The sequence below is a fragment of the Cornus florida genome, unplaced genomic scaffold (genome assembly GCF_030987335.1).
Source record: "Cornus florida cultivar Cherokee Brave unplaced genomic scaffold, ASM3098733v1 CherokeeBrave_3.0.0_Hap2_Chr04, whole genome shotgun sequence".
NCBI classification, from domain to species: domain Eukaryota; kingdom Viridiplantae; phylum Streptophyta; class Magnoliopsida; order Cornales; family Cornaceae; genus Cornus; species Cornus florida.
This window is the reverse complement of record NW_026775574.1, coordinates 28,825,303-28,852,672: the sequence shown is the minus strand read 5'-3', so window position 1 is coordinate 28,852,672 and position 27,370 is coordinate 28,825,303. Positions and strand designations below refer to the sequence as shown.

Below are 27,370 nucleotides of genomic sequence, written 5' to 3'. Positions count from 1 at the left end.
AGAATTATATGAACTAGAAAGTATTTATGACTCTGACGATGATAATGAAAGTATATATAGTATCGAGGGCTTAGATAGTAACTTTGATAATCATGAAGACTTTGAACAAGGGCTTCATTCACTAAAAGATTTCGTTTACACTATAAGTAATACATCATGTCAGTATAGCTTAGTTAGTTTTCAATTTTCTTCTTATAATTGTAAACAGTGCAATACATCTATTAAAAAAGGTCATTACTGTAAAAACCATTATAAAACTTTATTATGTCATAATTGCTATACAAAATATGAAGATAAGTAAGAAGATATTTTAGTTGAATCTATAAATTCAATATATAAATCATCTAGTCTAATTCAATTCCCAGTAACATTAGAATTTAGAGAAAAATTAGTTCAAACCTCAACTATGCTTGATACTGGAGCATCTAAAAGTATAATTCAAAAACATTTAGTCCCAGACAAAGCCTTAGTAAAGTTAAATTATAATGTTAACATGAGCCAGTATAATAATGAAAAATTTCCAATAACCCATTGTGTTCAAATCATTCCTATATTGATTAATAATGAAAAGTTTGTTTTACCTTATATTAATTAATAATATTCCTAGCACCTATGATTTTATCTTAGGATTAAATTTTATAAACTCACTCACCGGAGGATTTATGTATACCCCTACAAGTTTACAATTTTTTAAGAAAGGAACCTTTATTCTATCTAGAGATCCTTATATTTCTCAAAAAGAAAATTTATTTGATGTATCCGAATATTTAGAAGATGTTTCTGAAGCCTTAATGTTTTTTAGTCATCTAGATAAACCAAAGATTTTCCTTAATAATAAAGTTATATTAAAAAACCCCAAACTAAACATTGATAATCTTATAAGATTAGCTGAAATCACAGAAATTTTAGGTGAAAACCCCCAGAAACACTGGTATAAAAATAAAATTGATGCAAAATTAAATATAATAAATCCTTTTATAACTATAAAGACACAAGATAATCCTCATACCTTAGACGATCAAGAAGAATTCCAAAAACAAATTAAAGAACTGCTATTACTAAAAGTAATACAAAAAAGTAATAGTAGACATAGGAGTCCAGCTTTTATGGTTCGAAATCATGCCGAAATAAAAAAAGGAAAGGTTCGTATGGTTTTAAATTATAAACGATTAAATGATACTACTTATGATAATAGTTATAAAATCCCTAATAAAGATATTTTAATAAATCGAATCTAAGATAGAAAATGGTTTTCTAAATTTGACTGTAAATCAGGATTTTGGCAAATCCGTATGGCTAATGAATCAATTGAATGGACCGCGTTCACATGCCCGGAAGGACATTATGAGTGGTTTGTTATGCCTTTTGGATTAAAAAATGCGCCACAAGAATTTCAGCGTAAAATGGATACTATATTTAATAAACACTCAAAATTCTGTTGTGTTTACATCGACGATATTTTAGTCTTCAGTCAAACTAAAGAAGAGCATAGAAAACATCTTGAACTTATATTCAACGAGTTTATAACACAAGGACTCATTATAAGTAGTAAAAAGATGATATTAGAAAAACAAGATATTGAATTCTTGGGTTTATACATAAAAGATGGAAAAATAGAATTATAATCTCATATTGTCAAAAACATTTTAGACTTTCCTGATAAATTAGAAGAAACCAAGTTGTTACTTACATTTTTAGGATTATTAAACTATGGTCGTAATTTTATTCCCAAATTAGGACAATTAGTAGGATCTTTATATTCAAAATTAGGAAAACACAGTAAAAAATATTTCAATACCCAAGACATAGAGTTAGTTAAGAAAATTAAATCTTTAGTCTCTCAGTTAGAACCTTTACAGCTCCCACTTGAAAAAAGTTATAAAATTATTCAAACAGATGCATCAGCTCAAGGATGGGCAGGGTTACTTCTTCAAAGACCAACAAAAGAATCTTCTCGAGATGAAGAACAAATATGTCGCCATGCTAGTGGAATTTTTAATAAAGCACAATCTACTTTACCCTCAACAGATCTAGAAATTTTAGGATTGACCAACTCTATAGAAAAATTTCAGATATTTCTTGATAAAGAATTTCTTATAAGAACAGATTGTGATAACATAGTAAAATTTGCAAACAAAGCAAAGCAACAATGGATGTCTGCAAAATTATGGATTTCCTTTATTGATTGTATTACTGGAAGAGGTTTTAAGCCCATATTTGAACATGTTAAAGGAAAAGACAATTATTTAGCAGATATTCTATCCCATTTACTAATTGATTGTTAAATTTTGCAGGAATGGAAATTAAGAGCAACAATAGCTATAACCTTATACCAGGCACTTCTAATCGTCTTTTGATTATCCAAAACCCAACTCAACAGTTCCACGCTAGACATAATCTTTTTCCCGACCAAAAACTTATTTTAGATAATATTTAGTTTTCTAGAAACAACCCCGATAGAACCCTCGTCAGAAATCTAAACACTTTAAGTGAATATTTCGTATCGTCTAATAAAGCGTATCAGAATTTGCAGCAAGAACATGAGACTCTTATATCTCATTATAAAAAGTTAAATTTAGCTTATCAAAAGACGACAGCAAATCCCACAGAACTAACTATTTCTGAGCAATGGACTGATGAAGATGAAAATCTTCAGAAGGTTCAATTTCTGCAGGTACAAACCAAGTATGCCAAGTTATTACCCATGTTTTCTCCTACATACAGATAAGAAGTTGAGCTCTTTCCAGAAGACATCAAAGAACTTATCCTTGAAGAAATTAAGTCCGATGGGCTTAAGGAATGGATTGATATCCAAAATTACCTCAAAAACAACAGTCCACCCAAAGGAACTCGTTATAACTATACTTTCATAAGATTAATACAAACAGGCACTGACATACCAATAGCCATTATCTTGTTAGATGTAGATCCTATTTTCTTTATTTCTTTTGAAATAACTAGAAATACCCTTTTCTCTACCAAGACAACCATTTGTTATTTAAGCAAGCTGTAAGAACTAGGAATGATCTATAGTGTCACCATACCGAAGGATACTCCCTTAAAATATCTAAATTCTTTATGTAATTTTCCCAACCGTTTAAACCAAGCCATTGCCTTCGAACAGAAACTAACTCAAAATCCAATTCTCCTTCAAATCCATAGCACTCCTCCATAATAGGTAAAAGATGAAGCTATAATTTTGGGACAACATCTTATTTACATTCATTCTGATCCAACTAAAGTCAAAATTCTTACCCAACATGTTGATTTTGTAAATAACTTTCGTAATGAGATAGAACCAGCTACCTTTAACCATTTGGTATACTATAAAGCCTATCGACAAATCAACACAAGCTACAATCCTGGTTTCAGAGTCTATGATCATAATATTAACATGGAAATTTTTGTTAAAGCAAGAATTCCTCATGTCATTAAGTCCCCTCCAGAGATTGAGATCTCCCCAAAAGTTGAAGAAATAATAAATGAAGAAAAGATGTTGTTAGAACAGTTTGATCTTGCCTATAGAAATGAAGAAACCAGCTCACCAGACAGTACTGATGAATACCTGGCCTGCAGGCATACTAGAGCAAGAGTTGACAGTCCAACAGATAGCACTACCGACAGAAATTTGTCTAATATGCAAGAATTCTAGTGAAAAACAAATTCTCCACAGTATACAGGAAAAAGCAGCTTCAGCATTCAAGAAAAGTAGATTCTCAACAGTGTACAGTTAAAAGTAGATCCACTAAAAGCAGATTCTCAACAGCAAAAGTAGATATAATTCTCCAGAAGAAGACATCAACAGTTCAGCAATAATTCATGTCATTTTATCTCTAAAGCATCTTGAATCTCAACCATCCATGCAGCATTTTCAAGCTCAACCGCCGATTTATCCCTCTCTTCTGCTATAAAAGGAGTCTCTCTGCTCAAGTAAAGATGATCGAGAGTTTTAAGAGCAATCAAGTCTAGAATTGTCAAGCTTTTCTGCAGTTTCCAGTGTGTTTCTTTTGTGACTTCCTTCAGTTTCCTTTATTTCTGAGTGTTCTCTTTTTTGTAAAATATAGTGTGAAAGTGTATCCATGTATAAACAGTGTGTATCCATGTATATATTTCTTATAAAATAAATTCTCCAGTTTGACTTATTCAAAACCTCCTAATCCCAAGTTAGTATTTTCAGTACTTTCGGGCAAAAGACTTTGGTGGACAAAAAGATCTAATATATAGATTTTATTTAGTCAGACAATGTAGATCCTAGAATTTTCTTGAATCCAACCAGTACAAACAGCATTAGTTTTAATTTAACAATTTCTTCAGTGAGTTGACTCAACCTGTTGACTTGTTGGCCTGTTCTTTGCCGGTGTTCAGGCGTTTCTACAGGACGTTATCAGGTTCGTTAGTCATTTCTGTGATTTAATTGTTAAATTTATTCTATGTTGTCTTGCATGCTTCTATTCGGTTGGATCCAACTTAATTTTGGTATCAGAGCTTATACTGTTTCGTTAAATTTAATTTAGGGTAAAGTACAGCTACACTCCTTGAGGTTTGAGAAAGTGACTGTAGGATGAAACTTATCTATTTTTTGGACAAAGATACCCCCTGAAGGTTCAAAAATGGACAAAAGTACCCCTTTACATGAAAAATTGACCAAATTACCCTTTTACCTTTAAGGAGACTTTTTTAACTTTACAATTTAATAAATTGGACCAATCTACCATCATGAACAATTTATGCATAAAAAAAAAAAAAAAAAAAAAAAAAAAAAAAAAAAAAAAAACATAAATGAACAATTTATGAACAATTATGCATTTCACTTTTTTTTTTTTTTTTTGTTATTTACTTTATAAATGTCCCAACTTCTTAAAAATGTATACGTCTAAAATGATTTTTTGATCCAATACATATATTTCAAACAAGTACCATCTTAACTTTATGCATGCCTTTGTTTTTTTTTTTTCTTTTGGTTTATTATTATTATTTTCCCTTTTATGTTAGGAAATGCATAATATTTGATACATAATTTAAGTTGTATAAAGTTATACTAGTACCATACTTTTTATTTTTGAGGAATAGAGATTGGTTTAATTTTTTAGATGAAAGAATTAAGCATCTTAATTTAAAAATAAAAAATAAAAAGAAAAGAAGTAATAACAAAATATAATTTATTTGAAATATATGTATTGAATCAAAAAATCATTTTAGACGTCTACACTTTTAAGGAGTTGGGACATTTATAAAGTAAATAACAAAAAAAAAAAAAAAAAAAAAAGCAAGCAAAATAAAATTTTTTTTTTTACTTTTTTTATGCATAAATTATTTATGATTGTAGATTAGTCTAATTTATTAAATTGTAAAATTAAAAAAGTCCCTTAAACGACGGTCATATGGTAATTTGGTCAATTTTTCATGTAAAGGGGTGTCTTTATCCATTTTTGAACCTTTAGGGAGTGTCTTTGTCCAAAAAACAGATAAGTTTCCTCTGAGTGTCCTTTTGCCAAACCTCAAGGGATGTTACCGTACTTTACCCTTTAATTTATATATAAGATCTTTTATCTAAAGAAGTCTCTAAGTCCATATTAATCTACTGTTAAATTATAATATTTTATATATTCAAGGATCTTTTGGGAAGCTTATAGAACAATATAAGATAAAAGTATTGTTTTGGATCTTTAATAATAATATAGTTTGTTGTGTGGTCTAAAGCATAAAATAAAGTTCATTTTAGAGAAATATTATGGTGGTCAATCCATTAATTGAAACTTCAAAACCTTGTTTTCATTTTAGTGTAACATTTGGGCCTTAATCCCATGTATTAGTAAAAATCCCTCAAAACTAAAATGTCCGTACAAAGAAAGGTGGTCACAATTTCCTTTATTCTCTTTATAAAGAAATATACAAGTAGTAGAATGAATCAAAGGACTAGGCTTGCGACACCAAAAAGAAGCAAACCCCTGCTCCTGTGGATGCCTCCTCGTAAGGCGAATCGAATTGCACACCCGATACCAAGTAAAGGAAGAAGGGCTATGAAATAATCCTCGATTATACAATGCTGAGGAGTGTACAGATCTGCAATAAAAGAATGTAAGAACTTAAACAACTAAAGATTGTAGGATCAGCTATCTGCAATTGAAATTGACTTCTGTATATAGAAAGGAAGGCAAGTAACCAAATTGGCAGAGATGGCACAAGAAGGCAAACTACACGATAATGCTGATTGTTTTTCTCGATTGTTAAAAGTATACATTATATCCTTCTTCTATTGTCCACTCGCGTTTTCTTGGAAGGTCCAGCTCCTAAATGCTCAACTCCTGATTGTATCTAAACAGAAAAGAAATACAATGTACAATTAGAGTCGGCTAAAAACTTGAAATTAAAATATGCAGTGGTAGTGGCTGATCACCTTGTTAAGCTTATCCCTGACCAACCGAACTGTCTGATTCATCGATTGGGTTGGAAAATAATCCTGAGACAGAAAATAGAAACTTTTGTAACTAATATTGAGGATCAATAGCAAGACTACAGTACTGTCCACTGTCAGCCATCCAATAAAACATCATCCTGGTTCAAACTCTCTACTGGGAAGCTATTTGTTTGGAAATGACAAGCAGCCAAGGTATGCAAATGGTTCTAGGATGGCCGTTGTATTGGACAAAATCAAAGTTAAGTAAAGATACAATTACCTCTGGCCAAATAAGATTTAAGTAAGTTCGTTACACAAGTTGAACCATCAGAGATTTAGATCGGGCATCGGTTGTTTACAATGTTCATGGTTCAAGTCTTGGTAGGAAAGGGAATTTATTGTGTGGGGGGTGTCATCCTCATCTTATATCATGTAAGAAATTAGCTGGAGAAAGGATTTAAATTTTGGATGTCTCAGTGTAAATTGGTAACAAACCTGATCAGAAGAAACCATTGTGGGGATAGAATCTTTACTTTGAGAAACCATTGTGGGGGTAGAATCTTTACTTTGAGAAATATGATGTGGCTCTCCAAATTCCCTACAATAAAGAAAGAAAAATAAAGTCTTAATCGTTACCATAAAAAAGCCTCCAGATGGCTCCATCAAGTTTGAACAAAAAGTATACTACCTTAGGTTGTTCATTGATTGGGAAATGCAATCAGTCTGTGATGGAGTTGCAACAGATAAAGGCTCACTGGAAACACCTGGGTTGTGAACTGTAGACCCTCTAGACCTTCCGGCTGAAACCGGAGATATTGGCACAAACCACAAGATTTTTAGTGGAAAGATATAAGAGGACTCTGCCTGGAAAAAAACTAAGAAACTCACGGTTCAATCGTGCTAGAACTTCCTTTCTCCGGCCTTCTAATTTCTCCTTTGTGTCCAAGAGGCTCTCAAAATGAGGTGCATAAGAGACCTGCAGCCGATTCCCAAGGAAAACAAACTCGTCCAGTTTTCTTTTTGCAAACCTACAAAAAATCGAATTAAAGCTTCAAACATGTAAAATTAAGAAGGCATATCATCAAATAAGAATAGGGGAACATGTATATGCACTCTAATTCACTATGAGTATAATAGTACAGATCAAAACATTATCGTGAATCAACTTCAATCACCTGGCATTGTTGGCCTGACGAAATTTGATCCAGTAAACATCAGTAAATGGCTCACAATCTTCATCATCCATTGGTTTACATCTGACAAAGGCAAATGAAGAAAATCATGGCAACCCAACAAACAAAAGTACAAAACAACATTTCAAATAAGGCTATAGATAGCTAGAAAACATATCCGAAATGAAATAAAATTGAATTTCCTTGTGACATCAAATTCGTAGCCATGAACACTACTTTCCCAAGCATCAGAAGTGCAACAACCATACATAACCGACCTCTTTTCAATTAAGTAAATGTCACCCCTTTTCGATTAAGACAAATTTTTTTTTTTTTTAATTACCTTTTCAATTAATACATGGCAAATGATTGAGCAAGAGTCAGCACAATACAGTGAGAAAAATATATTAATTACATTACATTGCACCAAACTTCAACAGTATATATAAATATATAACAAGAGGGGTATTTTCTAAAATTTTTTTATCAAATAATTTGTTACAATAAGAACATCTATACAAGTTGATCATGCCCATATTAAATTTCCTATAGAGAGAGAAGAGAGAAATTACTCTTCAATATCTCCGTATGTTGCGAACAGTTTCGACAATTCATCACCACAGCCCAATGCCGGAACGTTCCTCACAATCAAATATCTGTTACAACAAGCATATATGAAATAATTTCAAAATGTGAAATTTTCGAAACTGAGCTGGTTATAAGAACCTAATTCAATCGTTTCAAATACAGAAATTTAGAAATTTAAGAGGAAAATTCAAAAATTGAAACATACGCTAATTGATTAGGGTTTGTGATGGCACCCATTGATGCAATTCAAACTTTAGATTAGTGATGGTAACAAAGAAAATGCATGCATACATATATATGTATATATAGAGAGAGAAATAGAGAAACGAACTTTGATTCATCGCAAACTGTATATACGCGAACTGCAGGCGGTTCGTCTCTGTATCGAGGCATGTTGATTTCAAAACATCCGGCGGTGGTTTTCTCTCTTCCGTCCAATGGTTGGGTGATTTTTTTTTTCCCTCGGATTCGTCTTTGCTTTTCATGAATAGATCCTCTTTCTGCAGTCATCAGAGATCAAGTTGTCCTGAAAAATCATGATGGTAACTTCTCCTCCTCACGCTGCGACGACAGTTGATGAAGAAAATTAGGGCTACAACACTCCCGATTTGGGTTTTCGTAATTGCTGCTTTGTTTGTTCCTCTTTTCTTTTCTGTTTTTCTTTTGTCCCTAAAGCTCTTTATTCAGTGCTTTTTAAGTAATTAATTAATTTAGTTTTAGTCCCCAAATATATATATATTTAGTGTTAGTCCCCAAAAATTCATAAGATGGTGATTTTGTTGTTGAAGAACATGGTAGAATTTTATAAATTAATGATGTAGAATTTTTTTATAAATTAATGATGGAGAATTTTTTAGAAAAAAAAAAAAAACTATTTTTATACATCCAAATAAAATTTTAGTATGTATTTGTTGAATAAAATAGGTATTTGATGATATATATATAAATTAATGACACACATAAGATTTAAAATATACAACACACAAACAATGAAATGTGAGACTCAACAAAAAAAATTTATTACATTTCTTTTCATCTTTAAGTTAAGAATTTTTTTGACAACCAAATAATTTTTTGAGTTTTTTTCTCTGAAAATTGTTTTGAATTTTTTTCAACCAAGCAAATTTTCTGACTTAGAAAATTAAAAATTATTTTCTATAAATTGTTCTTAAAATTTATTCTCAAAGTTTCATTTCAAGCAAATCTCTCTAAAGATGATACCTTTCTTGTTTAGATAGAGACGCTGAAACAATCCTAAGGGTTAGGTTTGATGATCTTTTACTCCATTTTTGTGTTCTTATATTTTTTTATATATACATTTAAAAAAATATATATATATATAAAAGATAATTTTTTTTATTGTGATAATTATATAGTCAACACTCTGTTTAGTTGATATTGAATAGGCGTATTACTATTTGTGGAATGTATTTATGCGTAGATGTTCATATTTAAGTTATGCGCGAATTACCTTAACCTCTCTTAGGTTTGAGCTTATTACCCATAAACTAAACTTGTTGAAAAATTATGGTCATCCTCCCCAAAATTTGACAAAAGTTACAAATTCCCCCTTGACAGTTAATACCTTTAAAATATTTTAATGCAATACCAATCTTGACCTTAGTAGTATGTGTATAATTTATATATTTCTTTTAAAAAAAAAGTGTAGATAGAAGGACCACACTGCCACCATATTATATGTAAATCCTATTATACATGTAGTTTACACACACACACCCCTTCCCCTCTCTAGTAACATTGCTAGTTCTTCCACCGGCGAAGGCGATACCATCTGTGGTGGTTGATGATAATAATTTTCTCTTAATTTTAGTGGACAATTAGGGTTTATTTATATACTAAAGCGTACTTGCAAAGTGAAATCTCAATATGGGGTAATGAAGAATTGGCGATGATGTGTTCTCATGACTCATAGATTGAGATTGGGATGCTGGATTTGTTTGATTTGTCATTTGGGTTTGGTTATTGGTGGTGGCGGAGCCGGAGGCGTCATCTAAGGCCAGGGTGGGATGGAGGGCGGTGGTATGGCGCATGAATCGCAGTTGGTATTTTTCAACTATTTTATGAGCCAACTCCATGAATGTACTATGGGCTTTTGCTCTTTTAACTTATAGAACAATCTCCTTTGTTGGTGTCTTGGTTCTCACGGTTACCGGTGGTGGTGGTGGTGGTGGTGGTGAGAACAAAAATAGAGTGGGAGGTTGTGAGATATAAGGAGATTAAAGGGGTAAGGTTGTGCTATAGAGAAATGCATGAGTAATTATGAAGATGAAAAGGATCTTGAAATAGAGAATATAAACAAACAGAGAATTGGCTGAGAGAATGAAGCAGGCGGCAGTGGAAGCCCAAAACTGGCAGTACAGAGCAACAATCAATTTCTTCGTACATAATAAACCCCAACAACCTCCTCAAGCTTCAAGGTGGACCTGAGAAGACTGGTTTCACGAAGGATACTATGGTCTCCATCTAGTTAGAAATTGTCCACTCTACCCTTCTGTACCTAAAATCATAAAATGTATATTTATGCATGGATGAATTGTTAAAGTCCACAAAATGAAGTTAATGTGTAGAATCTGTTTGGAACCAACCAGTCAGGCGGAGTGATCAAACAAACCCTTGTATCAATAAGGTAAAAGTAGAAGAAAGACATCACAAGCTAAAACTATTGGTGGACAAAAAGAAAATTAAGCAATTCCGACTAAATACCCCATAAAGTGGAGGCTGTAACAAGAAGAATTAAAGAGGGTGAAATTTAGGCAATTCATGTTCACTTTCTACTCGCACGAAACTGTTGGATTCATAAGACATGGCATCAATGATCAATGTATACAAATACTTTTTGATCACTAAAAGTTCTAATGAAAGATCCGATTCGAACTTTCGTTCCTCTACTCGTAATTATACAAAGCTGAGGAGCGTACTGATCTGCAATGAAAGAACTTAAACAACTAAATATTCACATTTACAACATCGTGGTTGGATCAGAAAAAACACGTCTACTTAGGGTTGTACCAGGTGACCAACAATTGGACAGAAAGAAAGAAGCCATGTCTGAAATTGGTATATATGTTTGAAATGAATAGACTACCAGTAGAACGAAAAACTCCCTCGGCAAATAGGGAACAAGTCAAAACAACCTAAAGTCTGCTTGGAAAGTGACATTTCTCTAGGGAAAGAAAAGAGAGCTATTAAGGTAGTGATTGCCATGGATGATGATGAGAAACCCCCAGCTTTCAATTACATAACCAGAATGAAATATCCAAATATGTAAAAACCACTCTAGTTCAACTGGTTACAATTGCATCAATGGATGCTCGGATTTGGAGCAATGCTCCTGCACCATAGGAGCAACCAATTCGACTAGAGTGGTTGTACAAATCTGGATATTTCATTTTGGCTATCTAAATGAAAGCAAGGGGTTTCCTAATTTATGGCAATCACTACCTTAACCGCTCGTTTCTTTCCATAGAGTAATGTGCAGACTTTAGATTCTTTTGACTTGTTCAATATTTGTCGAGGGAGTTTTGGTTCTGCTGGTAGACTATTCAATTCAAGCATATAACCAATTTCAGACATGGCTTCTTTCTTTCTTTCTGTCCAATAGTTGGTCACCAGCTACAACCCATCATAGATATAAGTTTTTCCAACCCTCTCATTACTTGTACCCTTTTTTTTTCGTCATCTGCAATTGAAATTGACTTCTGTTTATCTAAATTATCTAGCAAGGCAGGCAGGTAACCAAATTAGCAGAGATGACACAAGAAGGCAAAGTACTCGATAGTGCTTGTTGTCTCTCTCCATTGTTAAAAGTACATTAAATTCTTCTTCTATTGTCCAGTCGCATTTTTTTGGAAGGTACAGCTCTGAGATGCTCAACACCTGATTGTGTCTAAAACACAAAAGAAATGCAATGTACAATTAGAGTCCACTAAAAACTTTAAATTAAGAAATGCAGTAGTGGATGATCACCTTATTAAGCTTATCCCTGACCAACTGAACTGTCTGATTCATCGATTGGGATGGAAAATAATCCTGAGACAAAAAGGAGAAAAGCATTTACTAGTACGAGACAAAAAATAGAAACATTATCCTGGTTATAGGATAAACTCTACTAGGAAGCTATTTGCTTAGCAATGACAAGAAACCAAACCATGCAAATGGTTCTAGGATGGCCGATATATTGTTGATAATCTGAAAAAATCAAAGTTGAGTGAAGATAACAATTACCTCTGGTGATATAAATTTTATTAAGTTTATTACACAAGTTGAACCATCAGAGATTTAGATCGGGTATTGGTTGTTTAGAATGTTCATGGTTCAAATCTCGGTATGGAAGGGAATTTATTTATTGTTTGGGAGGTGTCATACTCATCTTAAATCATGTAAGAAATTAATTGGAAAAGAATTAGAGTTTTGGATGTCACTGTAAATTGGTAACAAACCTGATCAGAAGAAACCATTGTGGGGGTAGAATCTTTACTCTGAGAAACCATTGCGAGGATAGAATCTTTACTTTGAAAAATAAGATGTGATTCTCCAGATTCCCTACAATAAAATTAAAAATAAAATTAAAAAAAAAATAAAAAAAAAAAAATCTAAATCTTTGCCATGAAAAAAACCTCCAGCGCCATCAAGTTTGAACAAAAAGCATACTACCTTAGGTTGTTTGTTGATTGGGAAAACGGAGTTGCAACAGATAAAGGCTCACTGGAAACACCTGGGTTGTGAACTGTAGACCCTCTAGACCTTCCGGCTAAAATCAGAGATATTGGCACAAACCATACTTTTTTCAGTGCAAAGATAAAAGTGTACTCTGCCTGGAAAAATCATAATTTGGACTGTGTTTTATAATACTACGAAACTCATGGTTCAATCGTGCTAGAACTTCCTTTCTCCAGTCTTCTAATTTCTCCTTTGAGTCCAAGAAGCTCTCAAAATTAGGTGCATACCTTACCTGCAGCCGATTCCCAAGGAAAACAAACTCGTCCAGTTTTCTTTTTGCAAACCTACAAAAAGTTGAATTAAGGCTAAAACATCTCACATTCACTAACTGTAACTGTTGGATACATGTAAAATTAACAAGGCATATCATCAGATAAGAATAGGGGAACATATTAATGAACCCTAACTCACTACGTAAAATAACAAACTTAATCAGATAAGAATAGGGGAACATATTAATGAACCCTAACTCACTACGTAAAATAACAAACTTAGTGTATATGAGTACATCATATCACACATCAAAACGTTATCATGAATCAAGTTTAGTCACCTGGCATTGTTGACGTGACAAAATTTGATCCAGTAAAACTGGGTAAATGGCTCACAGTCTTCATCATCCATTGGTTTACATCTAATGGAGGCAAATGAAGAAAATCATGGCAAATCGTCTAACAAAGCAACCGTTCAAATAAGGCCATTGATGCCTAGAAACCATATCCGAAATGCAATTAAATCAGAATTTCTTCGCAAAGCCTAATTCTTAAGAAATGGTAACCCCTTTTATTTATTTTTTTTATGCCTGAACGCTACTTTCCCAAGCATCAAAAGTGTTGCAACAACTGGAGATAACAACCACTTTTCAATTAAGAAATGGCAAATGATTGGGGCAAGAGTTGGGGAAAAATTAATTAATTACATAAAATTGCTCTCATTTCAACCACACATATAACAAGAGCTTTTTTTCATTGAATTAAAAATTTTAAATTTTATCAAATAATTTGTGACAGTAAGAACACCAGTAGAAGTTGATCATGGCCATATTACATTTCATATAGAGAGAGGAGAGAGAAATTACTCTTAATATCTCCATATGTTGCGAACTGTTTCGACAATTCATCACCACAACCCAACGCCGGAACGTTCTTCACAATCAAATATCTGTTACAACTAGCATATATGAAATAATTTCAAAATCTGAAATTTCCGAAACTGAGCTGGTCATAAGAACCCAATTCAATCATTTCAAATACAGAAATTTAACACATGATAATTGCTTAGGATTTGTGATGCCACCCATTGACGCAATTCAAACATTAGATTAGTGATGATAATAAAGAATATGCATACATATATATAAGTGTATATATAGAGAGAAAAATAGGGTTTGTGATGCCACCCATTGACGCAATTCAAACATTAGATCAGTGATGATAATAAAGAATATGCATACATATATATATATATGTATATAATTATATATAGAGAGAGAAACGAACTTTGATTCGTCGCAAACTGTATATACGCGAACTGCAGGTGGTTCGCCTCTGTATCGGGGCATGTTCGTTGTGTACTGTTATGCTTCGAAGACGATTAAATAGAGATGACGGCGGCTGTGCAAACTAGCATATTGAACATGGTCCAGGTTTTGTGTTAAAATGAAGAAAATGTTTTGGGCCAAGACAGGCCCAACCATGAAGAGTGGGACCATTTGAATTTTAACACGAGCAATAATTCGATGGTGTATCATAAGTAAGATACGCTCGAGCGTGTTGAATCATATGGCCTTCATTGAATCATTTGTTAAAGTTCGATGACGTGTATCACGTTGGCACGCTGGCAAATTAGTAGTGGCGAATACGTAATATATGGACGACTTTAGGGGCATTTTAACATTGTCTAGTTTCAGCTGACACTAAAAGCCGAAATCCCATACAACCGTGTTTTATCTCTCCTGAAGATGATAGCAATCCTGTTTCTTGTTTAGAGAGAGAAAGAAAGAGAGAGACTCACATAGTCTGAAACAATCCCAATAAGGTTACGTTTGATCATCCTCTTTTATTCAAATTTCGTGTTCTCATATTTTTTATACAAGAAAGATTATATTTTTTATTTTGATAATTATTTAGTCAAACACTCTGTTTAGTTGATATTGAATTATGCGAATTAGTATTTGTGGATTGTATTTATGCATAGATGTTCATATTTAAGTTATATATGTCTGTATGTGTATTTATAGATGTATCGTGTATGTGAGTTTGTGAACTTTTATGTTCCCTTTTTATGATTGAATTGAATTTTATGTTAAAATGTAAATCTGTTCGGATTGCTACCATGTTTCAGCTCACAATAAAGACAATTATAATTTCATTTCATGTTCTGTTTTAATTTTGTTGTCTTTACCTTGTTCACTATTTGGTATTATCTTGAGATTATAATGTACAAAAACAGGCATTTTCCAAACTATTTGTATATGATCTGATTTTGAATTTTAATTGTTTCTGAAATAATTTTTTTGTTCCTTTTTGTTATCCCTTTTTGTTGTGTTGTTTCCGATAAGAAAAATGATATGTAGTTCGATAGTTGGATTAGTCCGGCTGTTTGATGTGGGTGGGGTGACATCATGATGACATCAGTGGTGGGTGGTAGCCCTCACCTCACATTAAAACAGTCAGAGTTGTCCGACTGTCGGACTCCTTATCACGACTCTACTGATATCAGAGAGTAATTGTGTTTTGGGCTGGATTGACCTTGTGATACAGTTAACTCACATGCATGTTTATAAGATAAGATTTTTTTTTGCTTTGATCATTATGAAATGAGTTGAATTACTTGTCCTGTGAAGTGTTTGATTTGCAAATTTCATAGTTTTATTAGCAATGTTGACTACTGTGTATGTGTGTATGTATTTGGTAGGTGAGGTTTGGTCATGGTGGTTGGTTAGTGACACCAATTGACATTTAGATGGGTTGTTGTGTTGCACAGGCTGTAGTGGGGAGTGTACATTAAGAATTGGGAATTGCATTTGAGTTCACAACAAGGAGATGGGATCTGAAGGGCCAAAGTGTGTGACCATCCATGTGACTGGATTCAAGAAATTCCAAGGGGTTGCTGAGAATCCTACTGAGACTATAGTTAGCAATTTGAAGAATTTTGTTGAAAAGAGAGGGTTGCCTATCGGTCTTACCTTAGGGAGCTGCACGGTTCTTGAGACTGCTGGAGATGGTGCACTTCCCTTGCTATACAAGATTATGGAATCTGGTATCTCTAAAGAAAATAATTCAAGCAATGAGCAAATAGTTTGGGTTGGTTTCACTACACAACTCTTATAATCTGAAATTTAAATTTTTTATCAGATATGTGGAGGAAATGGTGATTTTTGCAGATTGATTCAAGTTTCAACACATTCAATAGTAGTAAACTTCTTTGTTTTGATCATTTTTCATGGAGCCTCTAAATATTGGGTGTTCTTAAAAGGGCTACTTTGAGCTTTAACTATTACACCAAGAATTGGTCCCTACTTGGGTGTACTTAACATATAGATATAGACACACACACACTGACACACACATGTTAATGGTTATTTGAGACATCCATGCCCAAGGTAATTTGAGAGTTAATTTGGATGCCTTCACAACCAAAGTATAGTACGGAATCTTGCAATATCTAGCCACAAGATGAAGTATTATTATGAATGGCATTTTTTGAAAATACACAATAAGCTGCCTTTTGTGCATATTTACTGTGGAAAGTAATCAGTTCACAAGACAGTGGTGGATTATTTTATTTATGATCAACACCAAGATGGATTTTAGAAAATATCAAGTATGACTGCATGTGTCGACTTGAAGCCTTGAAAGTGGTTTGAGTAGTGAACTTTATATCTGGTAAGAGAAACTCTGGGTTGGTGGGAGGGTGACAACTTCGCAAGAGCAGTGTTAAATCATGACTTCTAATTTATTTTCAAGTTCCAGGTTTTAAGTTCTTATGCCATCTGATTACATTCACCTCCTTCCAATTATTTCGACTCTCTAAGCTGTTAGACATTCAATCTATTTATATCCTTCCCAAAAAAAAAAATTCCATTGCATGCTTTCTCTATTTTTCATTTCAATGTTGTACCTTTTTCTTAGGTTGGTTGGTTCAGCAGATGAGGTATTTTGACTGGTTAGTTTTCATAGTTGTTGAGTATGCGGTAGGCATTAATGCATCGATGGGTTCAGCAGGATTTTAAAAGATTATTGCAATTAGAGGAATCTAACCTTCAGGCATGACTGCTCTAGTGACTAATGCGATTAAATTACAATTTCTAGCAACCAATGATGTGTTGGTTCACTTTGTCATGATATATTGATATGCAGAAAAAGTGTTGGTTTTTTTGAACAACTTGTAGGCTTATATTTTAGGAAGCTTATATCTATGATATTTCATAAACAGGTTGGGAATGATACTTTGAAGAATGCTAAACATTCGAAAGCTTATTTTAGAGATTCAGCTTTAGTGACTCACAATCCTTCACGTTCATTTTGTTTTCAGCTTCACTTGGGGGTCAACAGTGGGGCATTAAAATTTGCTATTGAGCGGCAGGCAATGAATGAAGCCACTTTTCGTTGTCCAGACGAACTCGGATGGCAGCCTCAGGTGGATATGCTTCTTTGTTGTACTTGTATTTCTCATTTCATATTAAATAACTTCAGATTTTGTTATGCTAAATTCCATTCTATTTTCCCCAGCAATTGCCAATTGTCCTTGCGGATGGAGGAACTTCTCGAACAAGAGAGGTAATTCTTTTCAGTTTGCATTTTGGCATGATATTTGCTAGACAAATTCACTAAGTTAGCAATTGGAACATTTTAGACGAAGTGCCCTGTGATGTCATTAGTAGGGTTTTGCTGTTACCCTCAATTTATTCTCGGTAAAGGAATGGTAATGTGTTTGATTTTGTGCTGAAAATCTAACATCATAAAACTTGTCTGAAGAAATCTTGCAAACTTCAACAATGTCAGTGAAGGGAACTCGATCTACTCCACTTAGCTTGGTCTTGAAAAACATATAAATTGGTCATGTGAAGTTTGTGAGTGGTGCGTTAGTCACTGTGAAGTTAGATTTATTAAAAAAATAACCATTGTTGGTAGGTCAGTTCTTTTGTCATTGCTCCAGATAAGAATGAATTTGTTTCTAATGTTTGTAACTTCATATTTGTTATTAACCAATAAACTTAGGCATCCTTCACGCCTTGGAACATACCTAGCATAAAATATTTAATCAAGCCTTTATATTATTTTATGTAAGAAAAAAGAATTTTGAAATGTATCATGCATGCTAAGAAAATGCCAAGTGAATGGTAGAAATAAGATCAAAGTTGATAATCAGAGTTGTACCAACCACATGTTATTAGCCGTACAGTTGGACCACAAAAGAGTTCAACCATGAAATTTTGGGAGAGTGATTGAACAAAGAGTAAGTTATAAATCAAATCTATCATAAAATTATTTCGTCTTAGTGGAAGGAAACCCTTCGTGGAAGCTATTTTCTACCTTAGGTGATTGATGAAAATGTTTGGAGTGAGAAGAAAGATCTCTATGCAGTATTAATTAACCTAAAATAAGCATATGATGGATTCATAGTGATACTGTAGTGGTTAACAATGACGTTGCACCAGCCAGATACTTTTACCTACTAGTCACTGAGAATTGGGAAAGAGACACATGAATGAACATAGACTTACTAGTTTTGGATAAACTGCTCGTCTTTTTGCATTAGTTATGGATAAACTTATTTGTGGTTTATAAAGAGATCCATTGTGGTAGACTATTCATGATAGCTTAAAAGTTACAAAATATCTAAAAGGATTCAGGAAGCAAAAGGATGCAATATAAGTTTGTGGTGAGAATCATATTAAAAGAGACGTAGACGAGGCTTGAGGGTGAAGGGCCATTTGTCTCTGCTTTATTGGCTAGTCGTCTCTGCTTTATTGGCTAGTCATGACTCATGAGGACGCCCCAAAGCCAACAAGAGGATGAGATGAGCTAGCCATTGTGCTTCAGCAGGGCATGTAGCTTTTAACAACTTTTAATCCTAGATGGAGTCATGTAGTGCGAATGATCCGTTTAAAATGGTCTTGGCCACGTGAATTGGCTGTAATGGCATCTGACTGTTTGCTCTCTTATTTTACTAAGCGACAGTCCAATGATTATGGTCAATCAAGTCAAGCCTTTTTTCTTTAAAAAGATTATCAACATCACATGCATTAGCAATTACTCTCTCTCTCTCTCTCTCCCCCCTCCCTAACTTTTCATCTTTTGGTTGTTTAAGACTTCCTGCTCGACTGAGTCGATCCTACAGTTCTTGAAGAAGAAGGGTTATGACGTGACAATATCAGACGATGCAGGCCGTTTTGTGTGCAATTATGTCTACTATCATTCTCTTCGATTTGCAGAACAAAAAGGTCACAAATCTCTCTTTGTCCATGTTCCTCTCTTTTCTAGGATCGATGAAGTAACCCAGATGCAGTTTGTAGCAGCCCTTTTGGATGCTATTGCATCCACATGTTAAAGTCATTGATTTGAAAGTTCAATTAAAACTTTCATGTTTGTGTTGTGACAATGTTAAATTAAAATTTTCATCTTTGTATTACGTCAATGTCTTTCATCTCAGTGCAACATGTAAATTTCCGTGTCTATATATGATAAAAAAAAAATTAAAAAAAAAAAAAATTCTGAACTTGTGGAGTGCTGTTTATCTGTGAATAAATTACGTTCTTCCTGATTATGGAGAACCGTTAATGTATCTTCTGATTGTGCTTAGATAATCATGATGCTTTTATATTTACTCCCATTTTAGGGGTTATTAAAATGCATCTTTGGCAGTTAGTTGGATGGCTTTTGCAAGACTGATATATAGTACACTCTTTTATGTTCGGTATGAGCTCGCCCCCTTGATCATAGGCGGCAGCCAGAGTTGGAGTTGGATTTTCCACTGCTGATTTGTTATGATTATTATCCTTGCCTACATCTGTACACTATCCTCTTGTGCATTGATGGTGTGTGTGTTGGGTTGGGTGTAAGTGAAGGCTAATTTTCTTCTGTACCTGGATAGCTTAAGCATGATTATTGCAATCATATAGTAGGCTTGTCATTGAATGTTCAGACACCTACCCAAAATGGATTGGTATATTGTCTTTCGAGGGTTTGATTTGGTTCTCCATTTTTTTTTTTTTTTGGGCATGTTGAGATTGGTAAGACTATGGTTTCAAGCATGAAATGGATTGGAAATGGTGTGTGAATTTTGGTCCACATCCATTTATTTTCTGCTTTGGTCTGAATCTAAGGTCCTGATCACTTCAGACCTTGCCAATGTCAAGATTCTACTTGTGAGCGACTGGCTCATTTCAACAAAAAGAAGTAAAATTCTTTGAGCAGAGAGTTTTTGCATTAATAGCCATCAATGCATAGTAGTGTCCTCTTCTTGAGCTCATTCAATGTGCATGTTAAAAACAAACAAGCTTATTGTTCTTAGACATTTTTTTGGGGGGAATTTTCAGAAAACAATTCTCAAAAATTGTCAATCAATTATGCTTTTTGTATAGTTTTTTAATTTTTAATTATCAAAAAGTAAGAATATTATTATTAAAAGACTGAACCAAACAGACTCATTGTTTCTGGTTTAGAACCGGTTTAATTACAAACCCAATTTACTATCCGTGTGGAGGGTATTTTTATAATTTGAAAAAAAAAGAATCATAAAATCAAAGGAATATATAAATTTTCATTTTTAAACAATTAGTACATTAAATAAGAATTTTTGGAAAAAAAATATTCTTATCAAAGGAATATTTATCATTACTATTATTTTTTTTAGGTAAATTATTATTACTATTATTTTGAACCAACTATTACATTAATTAAAAGTTTTCTAGAAAAATAATACCAAAAAAAAAAAAAAAAAAAAAAAAGCTTCTTAAATCGATGCCAAGTTTCTTTTAGGCCCGTTTGGCATGTGTTTTGTTTTTGCTATTTTTATTTTTGGGCTACTACAATGTTAATTTTAGTAACAGAAACATATTTAGTGCGGCCTTATTTTATTTTACATAGTATTAAAACACTTTGTGAACTGTGGTCCAAAACTAAAACACCAAAAAAATTATTTTCAAAACCAAAACACTCAAAAATTATTTTTTCTTATTTTGACAACTATTCATGACCCAAAACTATAACAGTAAGGCAACAAAAGCCCTAACATTTTTGTTCCCAAATGCGCTTTCAATTTTTTTTCATAACACTCTTATAGAAAAATACTATCTCTGTTTTAATCAAAAACAAAACCTTTAATCAAAGCACATGCTAATAATACTTAGCACGTTCAAAGGAGTAAAGAAGAAGCAAAAAAAAAAAAAGGTTATTGAAATGTAAAAAATTCTTTTGATATTTATTTTCTTATAAATGATGGGATTCACAACTGGACCCATTTTCATTGTACCACTCTGGTTAAAATGCCAGTTTTACCCTTGGAGCTCACGAGCAATGCAAAGCAAAAGATTGCTGTCCTTTTGCCGTACAATAACCACCTTTACATCCAAACAAGCCATAACCAAACCACTCTCTACTCTCCTACTCGACTCATACTGCGAAACCGATTCTCAAGCTTATGTATTTTCACATAACAGAGCCATCAATGATCAAATAAAATCTGGGTTTCTACATTCTGCAGTCAAACTGTTCGAAGAAATGCCTATACGAGATGTTGTTACATGGAACTTGATAATTTCTGGGCATAGCCGTTGTGGGCTTCCAGGACAAGCTCTGTACCTTTACAATCAAATGCTTTCTTATGGAATTAAAGAAAGCTCTTCGACATTTTCATCCGTTTTGAGTATGTGTGCCAATGCCGGGTTCTATCAGGAAGGACTTCAAGTTCATTGCAGGGTGCTACTTTCAGGATTCAGTAAGAATATGTATGTTGGGAGTTCACTTATTGATCTATATTTGCATATGGGTCTTGTTGATATTGCTTTGTGGTTGTCTAATGACTTGCCAGAACGAAACTTAGCAATATGGAATTTGGTTTTACGTGGGTTTTGTGAATTGGGTATGTCAAATGAGTTATTAGGATTGTATGGTGAAATGAAATTGGAGGGTGTTCAGCCTAATGGGCTTAGTTTGTGTTATTTGATTCGCGGCTGTGGTAATGAGCGGTTTCTTAATGAAGGAAAGCAGCTACATTGTTGTGCAATTAAATTTGGATGGTTAGAGTCAAATTTATTTGTTGCTAATGCTTTGGTGGATCTTTACTCTGCTTGTGGGGTTGTAATTGATGCTAAGAAATCATTTGAAATCATTTCAGAAGAGGATGTGATTTCTTGGAACTCCATTGTTTCTGTTTATGCTGAAAATGGTTTTCCGCGTGATGCTCTTGAATTTTTTAATAGGATGCAGTTATGGGAGAAGAGGCCATCGGTTCGATCTTTTATGGGGTTTTTGAGTTTGTCTAGTAGTACCGAGAATCTTATACTAGGGAGGCAAACACACTGTTATTTATTGAAATTAGGTCTTGATTGTGGAAGTGTTCATGTTCAATCTGCTTTGATTGATATGTATGGAAAATGTGGTCAAATTGAGAGTTCTGTATCAATTATTGAGGGTGTGCCTGAGAGAACCAAAGAGTGTTGCAACTCACTAATGACCTCTTTACTGCATTGCAATGTCATCGAAGATGTGGTTGAGATGTTTGGTTTGATGCTTGATGAAGGAATTGGACTTGATGAAGTCAGTTTCTCCACGACGCTGAAAGCATTATCAGTTTCTGCTTCAGGAAGCTTGGCTAGCTGCAGATTGGTGCACTGTTGTGTGATAAAATTAGGTTTCGAATATGATACTGTTGTATCATGTTCACTTATTGATGCATATTCAAAATCTGGTCATATTGAACTTTCTCTGCAGGTTTTTGAAAAACTTTCTTCACCAAATGTGGTCTGTTTCACATCGATTATCAACGGATATGCCCGAAATGGAATGGGAAGAGAAGGTCTCAAAATGCTTGAGACTATGATCCAGAAGGGTTTGAAACCTGATAAAGTCACGTTTTTGTGTGTATTAACGGGGTGCAACCACTCAGGGCTACTTGAAGAAGGAAGACTGGTGTTTGATTCAATGAGAATTGTTCATGGGATTGATCCTGACCGGCAGCATTATTCTTGTATGGTGGATCTTCTTGGTCGTGCAGGTTTACTGGATGAAGCGGAGAAGTTGTTGCTACAAGCGCCAATAAAGGGTGATCCCGTGCTGTGGACCTCACTGTTGCGGAGTTGTAGGGTTTACCAAAACGAAGGTGTGGGAAGGAGAGCAGTGAAAATACTGATGGAGCTTGAGCCAGAGGATCCTGCAGCTTTGCTGCTAGCTTCATGTTTTTATTCTGAAATAGGGGAATTTGAAGCTTCAATGCATATCAAAGAGGTGGCAATGGCCAGAAAGATGAGTAGGGAGATAGGTTACAGTTCAATTGAGGTGAATGGTAACAGTTATCAGTAACATCTTGCATCAAAAGATACATAGAACAAATTGGCCATTCTCTGGAAAAATGCTCAAATTAGCACATTTCACTGGAAGTTCAAATTCATGTTGGCTATTTTGAAGTCTCCATCAGCGTGAAGACTTGGCCATGCTCTGATCATTCTTATTATTGGTGAATAACAAACTGGAGTTCTTTGACATGCAGTATATACTTTTTTGTTTCACCAATCAATTGGCATTTCATTTTTTTTTTTTTTGAACATATTTGCAGATATGGATCAATCATTATTGTAAAATTTATGTGATACCTGGGAAAGAAATTTTGAGGATTGGCATGAGAAATTTGACTGGTGAATGCAACTGCTCTGGACCACTGGTTGAGGAGTAAAGTGAAGGTCAGCCTCCATTTACTTTCAAGCCAAGCCATTTATTCTCCACAAAAACCTCCATCTTCAATATTCATCTGCACATGTAAATTAATTCCCAGTGTATTATTCACTTGATTAATATAAATCAAGAAGTGTTGTGAGACCACCAGAGCCCATAAAAAAATTGGCAAAATCTTCTTGATTTTCTTTCTTGGTTGCTGATTGTGGATCATGGAATTGCAGGAAACAATTTATCAATGGTATACCTGTTCTTGGAAAGGTTGAAAGCTTGGACGTGGAGATGAGGAAGAATATTTTGACTCCTTATCATGGGTATGTGAACTAGCATTATTCTGGTGTATCCGGCTTTGGTGCGAATGAAGATGGAATTTCAGATAATACACAGGTTAATATGTTGTATTATTATGTTTCAAATCTATAAACTCTCCATGAAATGGAATTCCATTATATGAAGTTTGTATTGCAGTTAACATTTGTGAATTCTAACCGTATTTTAAGCCTAGACACTACAAATATTTAATAAACTACCATTTCTTGATGGAATATTAGCTGAGACATCAATTCAGTTTGATTTACTAAATCGAGATAGATCAGAGGCATAAAATAATTGGAGATGGTTCATTCAATTTGAAACTTCTCAGGTACTCTTTACAGTATTGCCATTTACGTTTGCCTTCCTTGTTTGGCAATTTAATTGTTATCTGCCCTTTGAACAGTGGGGAAGCCAGCTTGCTCTGGACCAAAATAAGAACTCTTGGTTCATCTACGACACCTTTTCCCAGTTTATGTAAAAAAATTAGAGGGCCTCATGCCAACAAGTTACTGTTCCAGATAATCTGAGCAAAATTAAAGATTATGTATCATCTTTATTTATTTATTTATTTATTTTTCTTATTACTATTTTATTTTATTTTTTCCCTGGTGAAAATGCATCTTGATTGTTAATGGTAGCTCAACTATCAATATTGTATCATCTGATTTCAAAGCATTCCAGTTTACTTGGGCTGTCCATAATTGATGACCGTTCTATTTACCATGTTTATATAGCCACTAAAATTCAGCGCGGAGGTAAATGAATTAGATCTGCACTTCACAAAGGATGTCGACACTTCTAAAGAATAGCTAACTTTATGGTTTTGAATGTCTTCCTCCACTCAATCTTTAGGTACGTGAGTCTTGGGAGCCAGCATGGGAAGTAGAAAGCCTCCGGAAGGACAACTCCACAGGCATTGGGTTCAAAATTCCTAAAGGAAGAGCAATAATTGCCTCAGGATTACGACTTGTTAGGTAATTCTTGTACTCCATTATTAGAAATCAGGCAACTTTCACCATCATGATTTGATGCAATGCTAAAAAGTCATTACTTAATGTGATTCACACTAATCGGGGGTGTTGAGAGGGATACACTGGATACAGACCTATCCTTTGTGGTTATTCACACAAAGGCTCTCATGATTCGAACCAGAGTTTTCATGTTTGATAGCTGAACATTTGCACCAAGCAATGCCCCCTAATTTGACGACAACTTAATTAAGGTTTATCTTCTTTTTTTTTTTCTTTTCTTTTTTTCATTTCTTCAAGGTGGAGGTGCATAATGAAATATATATTAAAAATAAAATCGAGAATATCAAGAAAGTTGGTTATGAATCATAATGCACATTGTGATGGTCTGATTCAGCATTTAATATCGTGTTAAGAGGAATGCTTTGGACAGTCACAATTGTGTGTGTCCAACTTCATTCACACGATGGTCAAACTACGGGACTCTCTTCATCCAATGAATGGGATTGGACACAGTCACTGACTGTCCGTATACTCCTCATCATGTTAAATATCAGTATTGTTGAGTCTACATTTTTAACTCTGTAAAAGCACATTTTTGACAAGCACTAGAATATTCTTGTCAACAATTTTCTTTCCTCGGCCAAATAAGAATAGATTCTTGGTGATGTTTTACAATAAAACACTTCTGTATGTTAACATGTTCTAACATGCATCATAATACTCCATTCGCTACTTGTGTGTGAGAATGTCATGAATTTCTTTCTTCTTTCCTGGTGTAGGGAGGCTTTGATTATGTGCATTCAGTACATTACCAAATCTAGGAATGGAAAAAAGACGAGTCGTTTACGAGAACATCAGTTGGACCTCAAAGAGCAAAAGGACCACGAAATTCCCTTGCAGTGACAGAGTCCTGAACACCATCAACTAAGAATGGCACTGCTGAGACACACTGCAACTAGGCCAAAGGGTGTTGATATGTGCTATCTTCATCTTAATGCTTGAGTCAAACACACAGTTGAGCTTACAAAATCGAGCAAAGAGGACCTCTTTGATATTGAGCTCTCAGTACCGAAGGTTTTAGCCCAGTGGTACTTCCTCATCTTCTAAAGTAGAAGAACGAAAGTTCAAGCCCTCGTAGGGACAAATGGGCATGTAATTGTATTTCTTGTCAAGGCATAGATCGGACGGAACTTGAGTTGGGTGCCACATGTTTTGTGAGTGATCAACTTGGACTGAATTGACCCAAGCAGAACATCATTCATTTTGAAATCATAATGATCAATCGTTACATGTTTGTCAATATCGCATATATGTTCGAAGATTGATGTAATCGATGTCTACACATGAAAATTCAGTTGAAAATTTTAGTTGGACGGAGCCGGACAATTTGGCACAAACTTTTGGATGTTCATTCAAGAATTTCTTTGTCGAATTGGTTGGCTGATACTGCAATTTAATTAATTAGCAGAGAAATAACCAAAATACAAATAATAGTATATTCTTCTCTCTCTATAATAGTATAATGCCAAGAATATCTCTAGCTCTGAAAGACAAAGTAACCCAATTTTTTGAAGTTAAGAATCTAATAATATATTCATGACAACAATCGACACATACATAGGACACCCAACTATTAATCATCTGTAATGGTTTATCTGAATTTTTTAATTAGAGCTACACTAATAATCGGAATTAATCAAGTTGGTAAGCTATAATACCACCAAGAAACTGCTCTTCAATAGGATTTTAAAATCTGGATTTGCATTTGATTAATACGGTTACAGAAATGGCAAAGCAATCTCAACAATTATTTACATAAATATATATGTTTGTGTGTGTGTGTGTGTGTGTGTGTGTGTGTGATTGATCTGACAGCAATTAGAAGAAGCTGCCCAAATGAAGTTGTAGCAGCGTCACTAGTGTTGGTGGAAGTATTGAGAAAAGTCAAACAAATTTGTAAATGCAGATGCCAAGAGGCCTGCTCAGAATCTGATTTTAGTTGAAAAATCTACAAGGCAATGTTTGATAGATATGGAATTGAAATTTTAGGATTGGAATTGGAGAAAAGTAACTCCAAAAATTAAACAAAAGTTTTTTTGGATTCCATCAATTTCAATTTCAAGGTTCCAATTTCATGCCGCTAGGGACGGAGCCAGAATGTAAGGTAGGGGGGTAAAAATGAATTTTGGGGGGCAATAGTGCATTTTTATAGTAATTTTAAGGGGGAAAATGTAATATTTTATGAGTATATTATTAAAAATAAACAAATTATAAAAGTAGAATACTTTAAAA

The 27,370-nt window shown here is 33.9% G+C and overlaps 4 protein-coding genes across 13 annotated transcripts; 2 read left to right on the top strand and 2 right to left on the bottom strand.

Moving 5' to 3' along the window:
* Window positions 1-5,766: 5,766 nt before the first annotated feature.
* LOC132303077 (uncharacterized) lies at window positions 5,767-8,829 on the bottom strand. 4 transcript variants are annotated; one of them, XR_009481083.1, is made up of 9 exons: window positions 8,489-8,828; window positions 8,142-8,225; window positions 7,573-7,653; window positions 7,286-7,425; window positions 7,086-7,197; window positions 6,893-6,995; window positions 6,398-6,460; window positions 6,164-6,315; window positions 5,767-6,063 (listed from the first exon to the last, which is right to left on the bottom strand). XR_009481083.1 is itself a non-coding variant. In XM_059800155.1 (9 exons), exons 1-8 carry the CDS (start codon window positions 8,665-8,667, stop codon window positions 6,241-6,243), a joined length of 837 nt encoding a protein of 278 aa, XP_059656138.1. In that variant the 5' UTR covers window positions 8,668-8,829; the 3' UTR covers window positions 5,767-6,063; window position 6,240. The 4 variants fall into 4 exon arrangements, 3 of the variants coding, with proteins under 3 accessions (XP_059656138.1, XP_059656137.1, XP_059656136.1); XM_059800155.1 differs by having other exon boundaries at window positions 6,240-6,315; window positions 8,489-8,829; XM_059800154.1 differs by having other exon boundaries at window positions 6,199-6,315.
* A 675-nt stretch (window positions 8,830-9,504) lies between these two features.
* LOC132303076 (uncharacterized) lies at window positions 9,505-14,507 on the bottom strand. Of its 7 annotated transcripts, XR_009481080.1 has the most exons (6): window positions 14,397-14,507; window positions 13,451-14,058; window positions 12,832-13,181; window positions 12,618-12,720; window positions 12,145-12,207; window positions 9,505-12,064 (listed from the first exon to the last, which is right to left on the bottom strand). XR_009481080.1 is itself a non-coding variant. In XM_059800151.1 (3 exons), exons 1-3 carry the CDS (start codon window positions 14,456-14,458, stop codon window positions 13,443-13,445), a joined length of 234 nt encoding a protein of 77 aa, XP_059656134.1. In that variant the 5' UTR covers window positions 14,459-14,507; the 3' UTR covers window positions 13,335-13,442. The 7 variants fall into 7 exon arrangements, 1 of the variants encoding a protein (XP_059656134.1); XR_009481078.1 differs by having other exon boundaries at window positions 12,618-13,181; XR_009481079.1 differs by having other exon boundaries at window positions 12,145-12,720.
* A 309-nt stretch (window positions 14,508-14,816) lies between these two features.
* LOC132303075 (uncharacterized) lies at window positions 14,817-19,533 on the top strand. The gene is made up of 5 exons (XM_059800150.1): window positions 14,817-14,934; window positions 15,883-16,202; window positions 17,434-17,538; window positions 17,631-17,678; window positions 19,213-19,533. The coding sequence occupies exons 2-5, from the start codon at window positions 15,942-15,944 to the stop codon at window positions 19,450-19,452; spliced, it is 654 nt and encodes a 217-aa protein (XP_059656133.1). The 5' UTR covers window positions 14,817-14,934; window positions 15,883-15,941; the 3' UTR covers window positions 19,453-19,533.
* A 369-nt stretch (window positions 19,534-19,902) lies between these two features.
* Window positions 19,903-26,451, top strand: LOC132303074 (putative pentatricopeptide repeat-containing protein At3g05240). The gene is made up of 5 exons (XM_059800149.1): window positions 19,903-23,577; window positions 23,677-23,800; window positions 24,017-24,179; window positions 24,960-25,081; window positions 25,858-26,451. The coding sequence occupies exon 1, from the start codon at window positions 21,339-21,341 to the stop codon at window positions 23,421-23,423; it is 2,085 nt and encodes a 694-aa protein (XP_059656132.1). The 5' UTR covers window positions 19,903-21,338; the 3' UTR covers window positions 23,424-23,577; window positions 23,677-23,800; window positions 24,017-24,179; window positions 24,960-25,081; window positions 25,858-26,451.
* Window positions 26,452-27,370: the final 919 nt, after the last annotated feature.